Raw genomic sequence first — 17,212 nt, 5'->3', positions numbered from 1 at the left:
GCAGCCACAAACTAGCCTCAGCATATTTTACTATTTAAAGTCAGAAGAAGTACTCTCTTTTCACCAGAAAAGGGTACTTGAGAAAATTATAGATTGTAGATCTAGATTTGCCATAACGAAGTATTTCTACACTTCATATCAAGTCCTGTTACTAACATTTATTCAGGTAAAGCCACATGTGCAACGACCTTTTTGCAAATAATCTCTTTAGTAGATGTAAACCCTTTGTACTCGTAGCAATAAATTGTGAACTGACTCATTTCAGAACAATTGGCTTGCTCTCTATCTGCCCAGGTCATCTAGGGCATCCGTAATGCTGATTTGTGTAGCTCATGTCTACATCCACCCTTGCATCTAAGAAAAGTCTCTTTGGGAATCAGTATCCCTGGCAGGATTAGAAATGCTGGTTCACTTTCATCAAGGTCACTGGCCTTTGCATGAGCGAGCAGGCCAAACTATGATACCAATACACTTCTGTTTGTGTGCCCAGGGCACAGGCATCTTCTTTTATGATACGCTGATGGTTTCACTTGAATGTGAGGTATTTCAGCAAAACTTCAGGGCTGGAAGAAGGGAAAAGAACAGGAAGAACAAACAAGAGCCAAGGGGTCTTTGTGGGGGACTTTGCTGTAACTGACTTCAGCAAAGTCGACCTTAATGATCAGGTGTAGTTGGTGATCACTCAGGCTAAATTAATCACTGAAGACATTTGTTAAAGGAGAAGCCTGGTAATATCATGAATCTAGAACATACACAATGTACACTTTGAAAATAAATTATTTCATAAAATTAGCAGAGGAGAGAAATCAGAGGGGAGCAGGAGGCAAATTAAAGCTGTGGCTAGAAAACAGCAGAGCAGATTACATGCTATTTTCAGTTATTCCATAATCTCTTTACTGGAGAAATGGCTGAGGATCCCACAAAGATCAGTGCTTTTTCCAATCCATAATGAATAAATCTGTGCTTTAATTAGAGCCAGGGGAATGCTGATACCTCTTTTTACCCTTCTGTTATCTGTAAAATTTTAGTTAGTGTTTGGGGAGCAGAAAGCCATATCCTTTTAGGTGATCATTTATATACAATGAATAACAGAGAAGTACCTACCTGAATATCCGAGGAGCTAAATGTCAGCTATATGACTTCCAGTCTGCAATACAGCTGAAATAACTTCCAGCAGCAGATAGACTTGTCTAAATAGCTTTTGAACTATCTGCATTTGTCTTGAATATTTGATTCAGAATTGTTTATATATTCAGAAACAGTCTTTAACGGTTCCTGAGAGGAGGAGAGCTGTGTTTAGTGTCTTTCTCTCAAAAACTCCTACAAAATCCATTAAAAATAGGGATTAACTGAGAAACCACAAGTCAATTCACTGCAGAGTTTATAGAGAAGTTGACAGTGGGCTCTTTTTAAACATAATCATTTTCTTTTCAAATAAAATGTGCAGCTCCTTTTCGTGTATTCATTTTAGAAGCATGTTGCACAGCTGCTTTTAGGGAATCATTCTTTCTCCATTTCTCTTAATTTAGTCTAGGCATGGTTTCCTAGCAGTGTTAATTATTTTCCCATTTTCTTCTCCATTATTCTTAAGCTCTAAATTCTGTCCTAATACCTCCACAATTCTGCTTTTTTTGTTGGCTGCACACTTAAAAAAAATTTGGTTTAACAAAAGATTTATTTGTCTTTTGATTCTTTTGTTCGTGAGCTGACAAAGTGTGTGGCCCAGTGTGATCCATTAATGATTGCTGGTTGGCTTTCTGTCTTTCCTTCCCTTAGTGTTATTTAGGATACGTGTTTCCTTTGCCTTTTACTATATAACAGGCTACAAAGTCTGACTATTAAGAGGGTGGTTATTGTAGCCTCTCCTGGTCCTTTTCTTTAAACCACACAGACCTCCAATTCCTCTACACTTGCATTCTTCATTTTAATTGTCCTACTAATGTTCCATTAAGCCTGTTATTGCTCCGGTCTCTAGGAATGGTGCTGCATGAATGTAGAAAGAATGATAGTTACCCATCGCTGAGCTTCATCTGTTGGAATTTGAACATTTTACAGCCTGCAAAATGCTGGCCTGTGCAGTTGAGGGGTACAAAATCAGGCAGAGTCTGTGAAACCATTGTGATTGAAACGGAAAATAACAATCCTTTTTTGACTCAGAAAACCACAGACATTTTTCTACTCCTGTCCTTTGCAACTTTCCAGTGACACAAGCACTGGTATCCTTTTATCATGGTATGACTTTCCTATATTCTTTCAGTCAGTGTGTACATTGTAAATGAAGACGTAAGCAAAGAAATTGAGAGTATTGGACAGAGACTGCGCTTGTTGAGCAGAGCCTTTATAACAGCACAGTCAACATGAGAGACCTCAGAAATCCTCCTCTGTTACTTAAACTTATCATCTGCTTTGTTAACCTTTGTTTTCTCAGACATTGAGTATTTCTCTTTTCCTCCACTCCGTCTTTCATGAAAGTTTGGTTAGTGGTGATTAATCTTATTTAGAGATTTTGATTATCTAATCAAAATAAGAGGTAAACATTTATCTTATAAATCAGTGGTACCTCAAACACTCTGCAATTCAGGTTATATAAAAAGCAGTTGTAAGATTACATTCCAACACGAAACAATAAATATAGTTCTGTCTTTCTGGACAATACAGTTTGCAAATCTATCAACACATTGTCTATTTTTAGGAAAGAAAACTATGACCTCTTTCTGTTTTGTTCTCCCACTCAATGCTGTAAATAAAATACAAGTGAAATGGCTGGTCTTCCAGTTGTTAAAGGCTTTTGGCCAAACGCTCATGTGAGGCAAATCAATGCATCCTCTTTGAAACTAGTAGAGCTGCTCTGTTTTATGTCACCTAAAGTTGTGATCCAGTAATTAGTTGCTTTCTTTGGGGTTAAAGCTTTATGGAGTCTGGACTTTCTCTCCATCTAACTAACTACAAAAGAGTTGCAAAACCTCATTCTGAGGCTTTGCAGTTACCTGGACTGAAGCACCAGCTATAGCTGGAGATCAACTTCTTTGCCCTTTTCTGTTCATTCTTTTAAAAAAAATGTAATTTACTCTGCAATACTTATTTCACACTTGGTAGGCCAGAAGGAATTTTCAGTGTGTCTCCACACTATAATTAAGAGTGTTTTTTCCCCCTCTTCCTCCAGAGAGTGCTTCCTAGGGACACGCAGACAATAAGTCTCATCTAAGGTTCAGTGAAAATATTTGATTAGATTCTGCCAAGAAACTAGTATTTCAAGATATTTTGAACATAAAAGCCATTCCAGAGAAAACTGATCCCACAATAGGACAGAGTGCTATTTTTAAAATTCCTTCAGGCTTTGCAGCTGGGGTTTTATTTGTTTTTGATGGGGGGGGGGGTGTTATTATCATTCCTTGACATTTTAAAGATAGGTCCTGCACATGGGCATTCTACAGAGCAATCCCAGAAAAGTCAACACTTCTAGACACTTCTTTACAGCATAGCTATGAAATAGAAGGTTTATCCGGGTCTATCATTATTCCACAAAATCAAAGCCACTAAGATCTGTCTTTGTCTAGGATTTTGTTGGTAAAGTGCCAACAAGGAGAACCTCAAGTTTCAGAACTAATTTTGTTATTGCTAAGATTCAAAGCAGCAGAGATATGAAAGACTTGAAGCAGCACTTGTTTACTGCTAACATCTATTTTTCCTAACTGCCTCTATATATCTTGCCTTGCCTCGATTCTGAAGCTGTGTAAATGTAAAAATATATTTACAAAAGTTTCCAGAATCCTTCTTGATTTAATTTAGCATCTAAACTGTCCAGTCCTTCTTAATTTTTCTTGGCTTGATTCTCTTTTTCCATCTTGTGATCTGCAAGGTGGGTCAGTGTTACTAACTTCACCATTTTAGACTCTGCAGCTGAATTCAGAAGACAAAATTATGTTCTCCTTGTTTCTAAAATCAGTAACAAAACTGGGAGCAGGACTTGCCCTGAGAAGACTTTTGAACAGGGATATGATGAATCGAACATAAACTTGAGGTTTGTATCCAGCAGTCTAGTTTTCAGCCATTTACTTGAATCTGAAATCATAATTAAGATAAAAAATTACCTTGTGAATAATTTTTCCATCTAGGTACTTTGATATCCCACTGTTGCTATAATTTGTAAATGCTTCCCAAGGTTTTAAAAATAGAAAGAACAAAATGCTCTCCTGCTTTCTTATCCCCTCCTTCATTTTCCAAACCCTGTGAAAAATAGCTTGGTTTAGAGAGGTTTTCTTTGCCTTCCTTATTTGCTGCTTTGCATATGTGAAGAATTTGCAGAGGGAAAGATGTATTGCAGAAATGGGTCCTGCAGAAATGCTATTATTCTTCACAGTGATCAGGACCACATTCAGTATTCCTTGATCCCTCTCCTGGGAAAGTGCTGTCTCTATTACTTTAATCTCTCCCACTGATGACACAGTTCTTGTGGGCAAATATTTCTGCCATACAGTCATGACAAGCTGAGCAGTGGTGCCTCCCTGTTGAGGTCTGCTGTAAATTGTCTATACTTCAGCTTGCATGGCTTCTCCTACTTTGTCAGCTTTGGATTGGTTTTAAGTCCTAAAGGAAGAGTAATTGAGGTCTGGAAGACTTACTGGAGGGAACTTAGGGTAAATCAACAGACTGCTAAGAGCCCTGTAGCACTGCTGAATGAGAAAGTAGTCGAGCAATTTCAGAGTGTGTCTACTTTTCTTAAAAGCTCCTGAGAAGCAGGAAAAAAATTCATGAATTTCATAGTGGCAAAAGAGGTCAGTTTGAAATGCATTGTTTTAAGACAACAGGTTTTCAGGAATGTTGGTATCCTGCCATCATTTGATGCCAATCTTTATGTTTAGAGGATCTGACATACAATTCTTTTTTTTTATCTTTCCGTTTGTCTTTCTTTCTATTTCTCTTGTTTCTAAATGGAGGTCACATATAAGAGGAAGAGAAAATGGGTGTCTCCAGTGCAGGTCCAAGTTAAATGTTCTTCATTGACTTTGAATCCTCTCCTGCCATATGGACAGTTTGTCTTTGGTGTTCAGGTGTTCTCTAGTTTTTTGTATTAATGGAAATTAGGGTTCTGGCTTTACATGCTGTCCTTATGGAGTGCGTTCAATAACAGTTTCTAGTGTACGTATACTGATTGGTTGAACATAGTGTGTTGAAAATGTTTTTGTGCCTTCTTATTGTTAATGATCTTAAGGTCAAATGAGACGTTTTCCTACCAGCAAGGCCTTTACTTTCCAATCCAGGTGCTTTGATCAACCCCATCAATTTCTTCTTGGTGTTAAAGGCTTAATTTTCATTTATGGCTGATCCACTGTTTCATTTTCTAAAGCAACAGAAAACAAGGGAAATCCATCTGAAAAAGTGATGACACTAATTGCTATTATAAAGACATAACTTAGTGATGCATTTGTGTTAATGATCTTGCCTGCTGTGGAACATCTTTGCAAGTTGCAAATGGGTGAAATTATAGTTTCTTCACCCAAACAGAAGCATACCTATTAAAAAAAAAAACCTCCAGACAATATGTTTATGTCAAACTTATTGAAAGGCATTCCTGAGTCTGTTTTTTAAACTTCAGGGCAAAGGGGACTTGAAGGTGCTCTTATCTAGCAAGTCTTTTGAGAGGAGAACACAGCTGGAAAAACCTACCTCTCTTTCCTTCCTTCCCCCGACACACGTGTGTTTTGTTCATGCCCAGGAAATGTTTCCAGTAGCAAAAATTATTTTTGTTTGAAAAAGAAAAATCATCACGGTATTGTGGTCTGTTTACTACCTTAAACTGGGAAGGACAAAAGTAATTTCAGTAATAAAAGATATCTCTAGTTCTTAATCATTTCAAGTCTGTTTTTTTAGTAGCAGTTCAGGGGAGCAGTGGCAGCAGTTACACAACTGCTTCCCTGGGGGAGTTACATTTTGGTTTTGGCATCTCCTGTGTTAAGCGGAGAAGAGCTGTTTGAGGCTAGAAGAATGATATATATCTGAGGAGGGAGGGAGGGAGAAGCTGGGGGTGGGGGCAGCACTCTAAATGAATTCTTTAATGGGAGCCCATTCCGGAAGGCATCCATGGTATTCCTCTGCAAAAGGAAGAATAAGTACTCAGCACCATATATGGTGACACTTTTATGTTTTTTAATATAAACATGTACAGGCTGGAGCAATCCATGTAGATGGATTTTGCTGATTGGTTGGGCTCGGAGGGGAGGGAAGGAAATGAAACCCTGGTTTTAATGTCTTAACATCAGAAAACTTAAGAGCTTGGGTTTGAATAAATAAACAGTAGGCAGAGTTGGAAAGATTTTCAACTTTGCAAAACAGCTCTTTTCTCCGCCTTGATTTTCCAACATTTGTATTTGTTTTCCTTTAGCTTGTTTGTTTGCAGCTGTTTCATTCTGTAAATTTCTTTGATATTTTCTTCGGGGAGTATGTTGTTCCCGGTGTAGACAGCAACAGATCAGTAGAAGCTATTTAAGATAGTTTGGCTCCAAATATAAGGGGACCAAATCCACTCAGTCAACAAGCACAATGCTGGGCATAGGAAAGGAGGATGACACACTGGGTTTGAACTTCTTCAGTGCCACATAAAAACACGTAGTTCAGGCTATTTACAGTTCTGGAGGGAGAAATCTCTGCTTTTCTGATTTCACTTAAATATTTCAGGAACCAAGTTGGAGAATGCAGCTGCCAGGTGTCTCTGATGCTGCGGGAGAGTTCAGCTTCCAAAGCAGAAATGCTCAGAGAGTGAGTATTTTTCCCAGGGACTTGCATGGGTGGGTTCTATTTTTTGCTCCGTTAATTCCCTGCCCTTACAGACCCAGGCTGGCTGCTGTTCAACCTAATCCCCAAATGTGACCCAACAAATTGTTTTCATCATACAGGCTAAGCACATTGTACCAAGCCAGAGTAGAGAAGATCTTTTTTGTTTGTGCCCTTATATGGCTCCTGAAGTCATCATTGATGCAATAAACTAATGGAGTGTGCTCCTCTAATCAACCTCCCCTTCTATAAACACATTTTGTTCCTGCTCTGAGATTGTTCACTGACATTTTTAAACCAGCCCCTTTCCTGGCTCTCTCTTTCTTTTCGTTTTTGGATCATAGGGAGAGGGAATCAGCCAGCTGTGGAGAGCAAAGAGATGGTGGAAATCATGGTAAACTAACATTTGGTAGAACAAGTGGCTTCAAAAAGAACAACGGTGAATCCAGAGCAACTGAGGAAGAGCAGGAAGACGTCCGAGGTGTGCTGAAGAGGCGAGTGGAAACTCGGGAACACACAGAGGAGAGCCTGAGGCAGCAGGAAGCTGAACAACTTGATTTCCGTGACATTTTAGGCAAGAAAGTCAGCACCAAAAGTTTTTCTGAGGAGGAACTGAAAGAAATCCCAGCCGAACAAATGGACTTCCGAGCAAACCTGCAGCGGCAGGTCAAACCCAAGACCTTGTCAGAGGAGGAAAGGAAAGTTCATTCTCCTCAGCAGGTGGACTTCCGCTCTGTGCTGGCCAAGAAGGGCACCCCAAAAACCCCATTGCCCGAGAAGGTGCCACCTCCTAAACCTGCCATTACAGACTTCAGGTCTGTGCTGGGCTCAAAGAAAAAGCCACCTGCAGAGAATGGCAGTGCTAGCACCCCAGCACCAAATGCCCGCACCAATTCTGAAGCCCAGAATGCGACCCCCAATTCTCAAGCCCCTGTTGCCAAACCGGCAGTGAAAAAAGAAGAGAAAAATGACAGAAACTGTGAACATGGATGCGCAGTGGTGGATGGCAGAATAATTGGGAAAAAAGCTGAAAACAAAGCAACAGCAAGCAAACCACCAGCAAGCAAAGGAACAGCACCCTCCTTTACAGAGAAGCTTCAGGATGCTCAGGTGGTAGATGGTGAAAAATTGGTCTTACAATGTCGGATTTCCTCTGAACCCCCTGCAGCTGTCACCTGGACTCTAGACAGCAAACCCATCAAATCATCAAAGTCCATTGTCATCTCCCAAGAAGGTAAATTAATTGAATTACATGCCAGCTGGATGGCACACTGCTATATCTGGCTCTTGATTAATAATATTTAGTTCATTAAAGGTAATGCAATACTTCATTTACATCCTGTGCCTATAACTGTTTCCAGATGCAACTTTTTTGTTATTTCAGTGGAGTACACAAGGAACAGTATTGTTTGACTTTTCTTGCAGGTTTTCCTTTAACAACCCACAGATGTAATTTTCAAAAAGTTTAACTTCTTGCATTTTTAAATGCTGTTTACATTGCTAATGCCAGTTAAGGAGCTGATACATGGTGTTTATTAAGCTGAACTTGAAGGATTTAGAACATTGAAAACAGGATATTATTGCTGGTTTACAAATTCTAATTTAATTCTTTTGTATGTTTAATATTTCAGGCTTTTTATTGCAATAAGAAACACGGAAACAAAGAGTGGTTGTATTATAGAAAGACATTACTACAACTTCAAGTTACATGGTTAAGATCAGAGTTGAGGATTGATTTCCAGTGTAATGCCCCATCACAGATGTTTTTCTTGCCTTTACAGACACTGAGATATTTGAGCCCCACTGGCCCGATGACTTTTAACTAATTTCAAAACACTACAGTTTTTGCTAAAAGTCCTCAGAGAGAACACTTACTATTGTCAGATTGAGTGATGTCTTTATATTCCGCATTCTGGATAAGCAAACCCTACCAGACTGGTTTTGTATGAAACTTATTATTGTACCTAGACAGAATGTATTTTCCTTAGGACAAAAATAGGAATGATAACAGATAATACAGAAAAACTTCTTTATTTCATGTTTGATTCATAAAACACTGAGGGAATTATACAGAGAATGACACTGTTCTGCATATTGTAGTAAAAAAGTTCATGTTCACAGCAGAAGTTACAGATTGACACAGGGTTCTGCTCTTGTGAATCATTCTTCGGTTAATCCAGACTATTTTCAGTGTTATTAAATGAGAACCAAATGAATACACATTATGATTCACCACAACATGTGAATCCTTGTGCAGTGTTCCAAACACTGAAACATGAGGATTCCTTTAAAGTGGATGCTGCCAGAAGCAACATTGCCTTCAGATAGGGTGGAGGGAAAAAATGTGCCCAAGTACTACATTATGAGGATACTAAAGTAAGTAGTTGGAGAGAGGGAAATGATAGCAGGTGCCTTGTTTCTTGTATGTGTAGCATTTATTTTTTTTTTATGAGTACATGATGATTCTCACCAGAAGGGACTGTATGGAATAGGGGTAACTGTCATGTACATGAGAAATAGTTGAATGCCATACTTGTAAAAATGACTGACAGGATCAAGAAGGTGGTGGACTGCAATTTAATCAGCTTTAACCTAGAAGCAAGATTTCAAGGTGTTTTCTTGGAGTTGCTCAGAATGCAAAGAAATTATGCATCTCAAAGTTTCATGTCTCCTATCAAAGTATATGAGACATACAGCATCTCTGAACTAAAGCTGCTGAGCTATGGTGTAGCCTCCTAGAGTCCTGAAGCTTAAGTGGTGGGTGCTGCAGACAGCTGTTTTCTTGACTGAAATAATCTGGACAATTGACTGTTGTGATCTCCCAATGCATATTTATTTTACAAAATGTGGAGCTGAAAATCCAGTGTGGTTTGGTTTACAGCAAAGTGATCTTCAGGTAGAGAAGTGCTCTACCACCTGCCTGAGCAGGGCACGTGACCTACCCCATCCAGTTTGTCTGGGCTAGGTGACATTCTTGGTCATAACACCCCAGAGCTGGCATCTTGTCAGGATGTCACATTTTAGGAGTGCTTTCCATGGAGGTAAGAAACAAAGGTCACCACTGAGTAAGGAATCAATCCACTGTCTCAGGACAGCTTCTTGCAGCGAGTGAAAAAGATATCCTCATGTTTGAGTTGTACCTGCATTATTACACGTCATGCTCAGGTAGTCAGTATTGTTGGTACTTTAAAGCTGTGCTTTCTTTCGCACATCTTGCAGGGGATCTTAAAAGAAACACAACACAGGGAAGTAAATGCTACAGTTTTCTCCTTTAATGGAAAGAAATGGAATGAGGATTAGAACTATTTTTTAAAACATTATTACATACCCTCTGAAGGGATGCATTGCATGATGGTCAATTTAGTCTTTTTCCTGACAGTATCTGCTAGCTTTAGCACCTGGGGAACAATGTGTTGCTGCTCCCCGACTCTGAGATGCTTTCATGCCAACTATTAAGTAATGAACTAGATATGCAAGGTGCTTACTTTAAGGAAGTTTCAGTTTTCTTAGAAATTGATTTTTCCCTTTTCCCCTAATTAGGAACACATAAAGAGCTGAAGGAGCCAAGGGAGGAGAAGGAATAATTAAAGTAATAACCAGAATTGAGAAATAACCAATTCAGATGAACCTTAGCAGTCCACTGCCAAAATCCCAGATTCCATCTTTTGCCCCAAAAGAGAAGGAAGCTTTGTCATGCCTGCAGGTGTCATGTCCTTCAGTAGCAGTGCCTTTGGCCAACCTTGGAGCAGCATTTAATGGGCTCTGGAGATAATCCTCTAGGGTCATCCTCAGCTGAAAGAAGGTTGAGTATGTGGGGAAGCAGAAGATTTCAGAACAAACCGACTAGTTTTGTGCTGCTGTGAGGTTTGGTGGCAACCACTGGTTCTCATATATGGAAAATTTTCTGGAGGTATCTCACAGAATAGCTTAATTGTTCTTAGTGACTTGGATACTTTAAAATCCTCTATCTAGAGTGAGACCTGTCTGTCTGCTTGTTATCATACCACAAGCTTATCTTAGTATGGGCCACTGGCCCACAAACTGTTCAGTGTAAGTAATCCATGAACCTGCAGAATGCTGTGTATTTGTCTTTTGGAATTTAAATTAACCTGCTCTGTCATTGTCATAAAGCAAGGACATAGCAGTTTGCTGATGACCTGGTGCCAAATATGTAGTGTAAATATTTAAAATCTTGTTTCAGGAACATGCACACCTGATAAACAAGTAGTATATTTGTCCAGGAAGGGCAGTCTTGAAAGTATACTTGTGTGTAACAAGTTCATAGGATATGAAACTAACTAGTCTCTTTATGTAGTCACTCACTGACTTGGTGGATTTGTCCAAGGTGGTTTAGCCATTAATGTGCAAGAGAAGGGGGGATGTTAGCCCCACTTCTGCACTTTTGGGAAGCCTGAATTCAAACACTAGGATCAGAATAATCACTGGTTGGTAAGGTCTTCAGTAAAGGAAAAATTAAATCCTGCTTCAAAAAAGACCTTCCTCTTCAGACATACGTATGCAGTATTTTAGCTGTATTCTATGACATTAGTAATTAGGAGTTAGAATCTGGGCAGCATTATACAGAATGTCACAATCACAACATATCTAAGATCAACCTCATTCTTTCCATTTTACGTTTCAACAATTAATACTGTTTTGTTTCCCTTTGAAAACATGAACATCAGTACTTGTTGCTCCATTTATTTCAATAATTCCCCAAATAGTGTTCTGCCAGTTGATTGGCATGAGTGATTTGATGCTTAAAGTATCATTTTTATGACAAAATGAACTCTTACACTGTTTTCCTTCTGCAAAAATGTCTGACATGGTGGGAGTTTATTATTGGTTTGATTTTATATTTTTCTTCTTTAAGACACTTTGTCAGAGTGCAGTTATCTACATTCCTGGAATAGACATAAGTGGTTTTTTTAGACTATGAAATCTCAAAATAAATGGTAACTGTGACAGACAAACAAAAGAGAGTACTCATAAATTAGAGCAACATGCATTTATATGGTCAGGTTAGAGGGTGTATGGTTAAGAGGCAGTTACTTTTAAAATGAGAGTTTTTCTCTGAAGTTATAGGGTCTTTTTATTGGAAAAAAACATTTTTAAGAAGGCTCTAGCAACCATTGCAGTGGAGTTAGACATATAAGGACTAAGTAGAACAAGCTTCCTCACACGGTGAACTCTTTGGAGCAGGAACCATTTTGGTTTGCATTTGTATAGTGCTTGGCAGGGCAGTGCCCTGTGCTGCTGTCCTGCTGTGTGACTCACTCTTGGACAGAAAGTCCAGATACAACATTTTTGCGTGGTTACAAAAGTTGTTCTAGGGGACAACAGTGAAAGCCATTTGGAAGCTGCATCCTTGCTAGACTGGAGAATTGAGGTGCATAGTGTATATGAGTCAAAACTGGCCAAATTGCCAGTATTTAAATCATCTTGTTCTGCCTTTTTTGGCTAGATTTAGTATCATGTGACTATATAGATTGAAAAGGAACTACTTAACATAGACTCAGGTGGCAGTGATGATGTAGCTTAGAAAATGCCCAGAGTTTGTATTGCTTTGTGTAAGACAGCATTTTTTTTTCCTCCTGAGTATCTTGGCAGCATAAAGAATTGGTAATCTTGTTAGCAATAATGCCTTAACAAGTTTCTTGTGACTTAACATAACTCCTAAATCCTCCTACCAGTTTTGCAAGTCTTCATCAGTCTGACTGGGATCTGCCATAACTTTTTTGATTTCTTTTTAATTAACTTAGGCTGAGAGTTTGGTCTGTAATTAACACAACTCTGTACTGCTGAAAGCAGATGGATTCTGCAGCTTAAATAAAAAGCTTCTTCAGAGAGTTTAGGACCAGGGAGATTGTCTGAACATCAGTTCTGACACAATTCCATGTTTGTCACGTGCCACAAAATTTCCCTCTGTACTGCTATTTTTGCCTGAACCTCCCTTCTTCCAGAAATGCACGTAGGTTTAAATACAGCAAAATAGACACGTTTACTATAATCACTGGTAATTTGTTGTGCTGTCTAATTATTCTAACAAGTGGTTTGTTTTTAAATCAAGAAACAAAGAAAGTTTTATTTCTAATTTCAGTTTATCTGGTTTCTTCTTCCACATACTTGTTTCCTTCCTCTGCTGTGCCAAAGAACCCATTTGTACTTGATAGGATGGCTTTGATTCTGTAATCAAGACACCTCTGTATCTCTCTTTCTTTTTGCAACTTAATAAGTCAAGCGCTTACTGACTTTCTGTCCACAATGCACTTTATACAGCCCTTGGGCACTTGGGATTATGTTGTTTTGGTTTGATTTTGGTTTTAGTACCTCTTCTACAGTTGCTGTTTGTTGGTTTATTGTCCTATTTAGAAAATAGGCAGCAGAACTGTATGACAGTATCAGCATCAGTAAGATGGAAGTTATCTTTCTGTTGCTGTACTTACAGGAGGTCATTGGTCCTGTTTCTACCTCTTAACAGTGGAGCTCATGTTTATTACTTATGTAGTAAGCCTTTGAACCTTCTGAAAATAGGGAATCTCTATTGGGTGCTTGTCATTTCACTGTCTTAACCCCCATTATCTTGGAATGAATAGGACTCAGCTTACCAAGTAAATGAGATTATGTGTGAGGACTGCCTTGTTTTCTTTCTCTTTCCTACTGAAACAGTCCACCTATCACCTTTAAGTTTATCAACATTAATGTATGAATATTTCTGCATCACAGGTTAAAATATTAAATATCCTTGGTCCTAGTCTGATGGCAGAGGATATCCAGCAGAAACATAGGCAGCGATGATTTCCTATTGTCATCTTCTTTGTGAGATCTTTATTTTGGCAGGTCTAACTCTTCCTAGCATGAATGTCATTAAAATAGTTAATACAGCGTAAATTACGAGCAGAGTAATGTGAGATAGCGCAAATATTCCAGTAAAAACTAAGAAAATTACATTAGCACATTAGATGAATTTGTCAGTTGAATGTGCAATCTCATGAATAATGAAATCAGATTTCTTACATTGTTTTCTGTAAAACTATCAATTCACAATAATTAGATATGACTTTTTTTTTCTAAAACTCGTGTGAGCTTTTTTACTATTTTGCCTGTTGCCATTGTAACTGTACCCAATATTTTCCAGGTCAACATGCTTTCCATTTTTAAACATGGTTATGGCATCAGAACATATTTGCACTTTCCCAGACAATTTATGATTTATTAGAAAATTAACTGCAGCGGGCCAGTGAGTTCCTTAACAAATTTCTTATGGCTCCTAGGCACAATTTCTCATGGCCCAGCATTTATTAATATTGCCCCAAAACTCCATAGTGCTTCTTTATCCCATGGGATACAAATAAGAAAGACGTAAACTTTGGTCTGCATCACAGATAGGAGTCAGGAGGTTAGCCAGCTAATGCCAGTGCAGGGAATTAGACTCAGGAGCTGGTTTCTGTTCGTTTGTGTATTTGTTTTATATCTGAAGTTGACTTTCTGTGGAGTTTCATGGAAAGAATGCAGAAGCCTAGAGATATTTTAAACTGGCTTGCACTATTTTTGAGTAAGTCAGAATAGCCTTTAATAGCTCAAAATGCAAGGGAAAGGCTTTGTGTATCTAAAACACAGCTTCCAGTAAACTATCAGCTTCTGTGGCTGTTAAGGTCTTCTCTAGAACTGCACCAGTTTCAATGCATCAGTGGAAAACCCCAGTATACATGCTTACTCCAATCCTGCGCCCTGTGACTGTTAAAAAAAAAAAAAAGTAGAGCGAAGTAGGGACAAAATTGATAGCAAATACCTTTAGTTGACTGGGATTTGTGAAGTGCCAGGATTCAGAATACCCAAGTGGAGTAACCAGTCTGGGCTTTCTTGCAGTGATGAGAAAATAAACTTATTTCAGGTCATGAAGGGTTTTTGTAGAGGAAATACCAAATACTTTGTTAAAAGACATTTGGCCTTCTAGCCCCGGGAATTAACTGCAGCTCTAGTTTCCAGAACATAGGCCTGTTGGGGAGCTTTCTGTCCTTATAAAATCTCATCGGGTTTTGTGTGATGGGTTTTTTTCCTGGTTTTCTAAGAAAATGAAGTTTCTATAGCCATGTGCACTCTTGGCTTCCCCTTGTACTCCTGACAGCCTGGTTAATACTTTTTTGAACCACTGGCCAGTTTCACACTATGTCCTAGTAGTCCATAGTTTTACAAAACCTGGAGGCTAAATAAAGGAAAATTACCCAAATTATGTCATTTCCCTTTCATGCCTCCATCAAGGGCATAATACTACCAGTGTTTCTGGTGGCAGAAACAAACCCAGCAATCTCCATGTGCTTTGTATGTGCTGTTCCAGTGTAGTAGCTGAAGAGTATGAAGAATCATAGAATCACCAGGCTGGAAAAGACCCACCGGATCATCGAGTCCAACCATAAGAAGTGGAGGGAAATAGGGTACAGATTATTGCTACAGGTTGTAGGTGAAAGTCAGGAGAAAAGTGATGCAGCCCTTGGAAAAAAACTTATTTCTTTCATCCTCCTTCTCACAAACTTCAATAAAATTCAACACATGTAAATATTCTTTGAGAGTGAGTAAGACTGACATTATTTCATGAGGACTGTGTTTCTGGTAGAATAAGCCAAAGGTAGCTTTGATCAGACCTCTGCCGTGCCAGCTGGTCAGGGCTATATTCTAAAAGCAAAGCCAACAGAGCAGTGAATGCACATGACAAGCCGAGGATCAAGAAAACTTTAAGATTTGTTTCTAGATTTTAGTATAAGCGTGGCGAATAACTTACTGTTAGGGTGGGCCATTTCTGGTTTTATATGTTGCATAAGGAAGCGTTTCTCATAAGGTGTTAACTTACATTGCTGCAGTATGGACAACAGGTCACATTAGTCTTCAGTGAGCTGATTAGCATGCAGGTGAAAAAGAGCTTTTGAGTGGATTGAAACTCCAGCAAAAAAAACCTAAAGTAAATGCTGCTTTTTTCCAGTTCCTTAGTGTTCCAGTTATCCTTATAAGCCAGACTCCTTCCCTGCCATAACGTGGCCAAATATCTCCATACTTATGTCTTTGTTGCATATTTTATGTTCTTTTGCAAAGGCATTTTTAGGTTCTAATGTGTGATCTTTTCTAGTCCCATTATATAGATTCATACAAAATCTTAGACTGGAAGTTATTTTTGGCTTGCTCTCCAATTGTCTTTTTAAACCACAGAGACGTGAATTTATATTTGCTAGATGCCTGCAAGAATACATTTATGTCCCTCCTCCATTTGGAATGGAACTGCAGCTCGTGACATTTTTGGCTTAGCCTGACTCATGGAGAAGAGCTGCCTCAGGGAACACGCATGGTTTTTCTTTTCACCCTGTGGTTGGCTGAGCACAGCACATGTGAGCGAGGGGTCAGCGGTCCTCTTCTGCGATAGTTTTCACATCATTTCTCAGGAGGAACACTGTCATTATTTATAGCCTCTTGATGTTGTGGAGGAGGAGGAAAAAAAATAATTTTTTTCTAGCCCTTTCGTGTGTCTGTCAAACCAAATTTGTGGGGACCCACTTGAATGTTTTTATAAGTTTAGTCTTGAATAATAACACCCAGTTTTACAATAAGAGAAAATCTGAATGCCAAAAGCATAATTGTCATGTGAGAACAGAGATCTAGTCTCCAAGGGGAGCCCAAGAATTCCCAAAGTTCTTCTGATAGAGGGGTGTTCAAGGGGATTTTGAGATCCTTTACAAGGAGCAGCGTCACCTCTGCCATCTCCCACAACACAAGGGATGTATTTGGTAGGGATATATTTGGTAGGGAGCCTGGGATCAGGCACTGTGGAAAAGCAGAAGAAGCTGGCAGCCTCCAGTTAATATAGAGAGAAAGGTGGGAAGTGGCAAGAGATGACTAAAAAGGATCGTCTGTCCACCATTGCCATTAATTAGCAGAGGCTCTAAGAAAGGTTTATGGAGGAAGGGGGGAGATGTTACTGCAGCTGAAATAAGTGGAGGGTGGAGGCGTTCTGGACAAGCTGACAGCAACGGGTAGCAGTGCACAATGTCTCAGCTGCATTTAAGGGACAGGCTGGGCTTTCCTGTGAGGAAGGAGAAACAAGCCCACACTTAACCCTCACTTCATGAGGGTTATTTGGAAAAGGAAGGTCTGGAGTGTTTTAGTTGGGGTTCTTTCCGGTGAGCAAAATACTTGTTCCAAGCAAGGCAAGCGAGAGTAAGGGATTAGGTAAATCCTTCCTCATCCCCCAACGACTGGGAACAGCTTCTGTTTTGGTTCACAGAGTTTTATTTTTTAAGAGGAAATGTATTTCCCATGGGTCATACCAAGCCTCCCTTTGTAACTGCAGAGCTGTTGTCGCATCCTGTTTCTGCAAACCCAATGAACCCAAATTTTGGAGTTTTGTTTGAAAAGAAATGGATTTGATGCAGTGAAAAATTAGATTGCCACTGGT

The 17,212-nt window shown here is 39.1% G+C and overlaps 1 protein-coding gene across 2 annotated transcripts in view; it reads left to right on the top strand.

Annotated features, from left to right (window-relative positions):
• MYLK (myosin light chain kinase) overlaps nt 1-17,212 on the top strand; it is a 150,809-nt gene that overhangs the window by 69,225 nt on the left and 64,372 nt on the right. For both annotated transcript variants that reach the window (XM_069861430.1, XM_069861429.1), the window contains 2 exons: nt 6,676-6,756; nt 7,116-8,005. In XM_069861430.1, coding sequence (XP_069717531.1) covers nt 6,676-6,756; nt 7,116-8,005 — 971 coding nt within the window. The remainder of the gene's footprint in view (nt 1-6,675; nt 6,757-7,115; nt 8,006-17,212) is intronic.

The sequence above is a fragment of the Phaenicophaeus curvirostris genome, chromosome 7 (genome assembly GCF_032191515.1).
Source record: "Phaenicophaeus curvirostris isolate KB17595 chromosome 7, BPBGC_Pcur_1.0, whole genome shotgun sequence".
NCBI lineage: Eukaryota > Metazoa > Chordata > Aves > Cuculiformes > Cuculidae > Phaenicophaeus > Phaenicophaeus curvirostris.
This window is presented reverse-complemented; position numbering and strand designations above follow the sequence as displayed.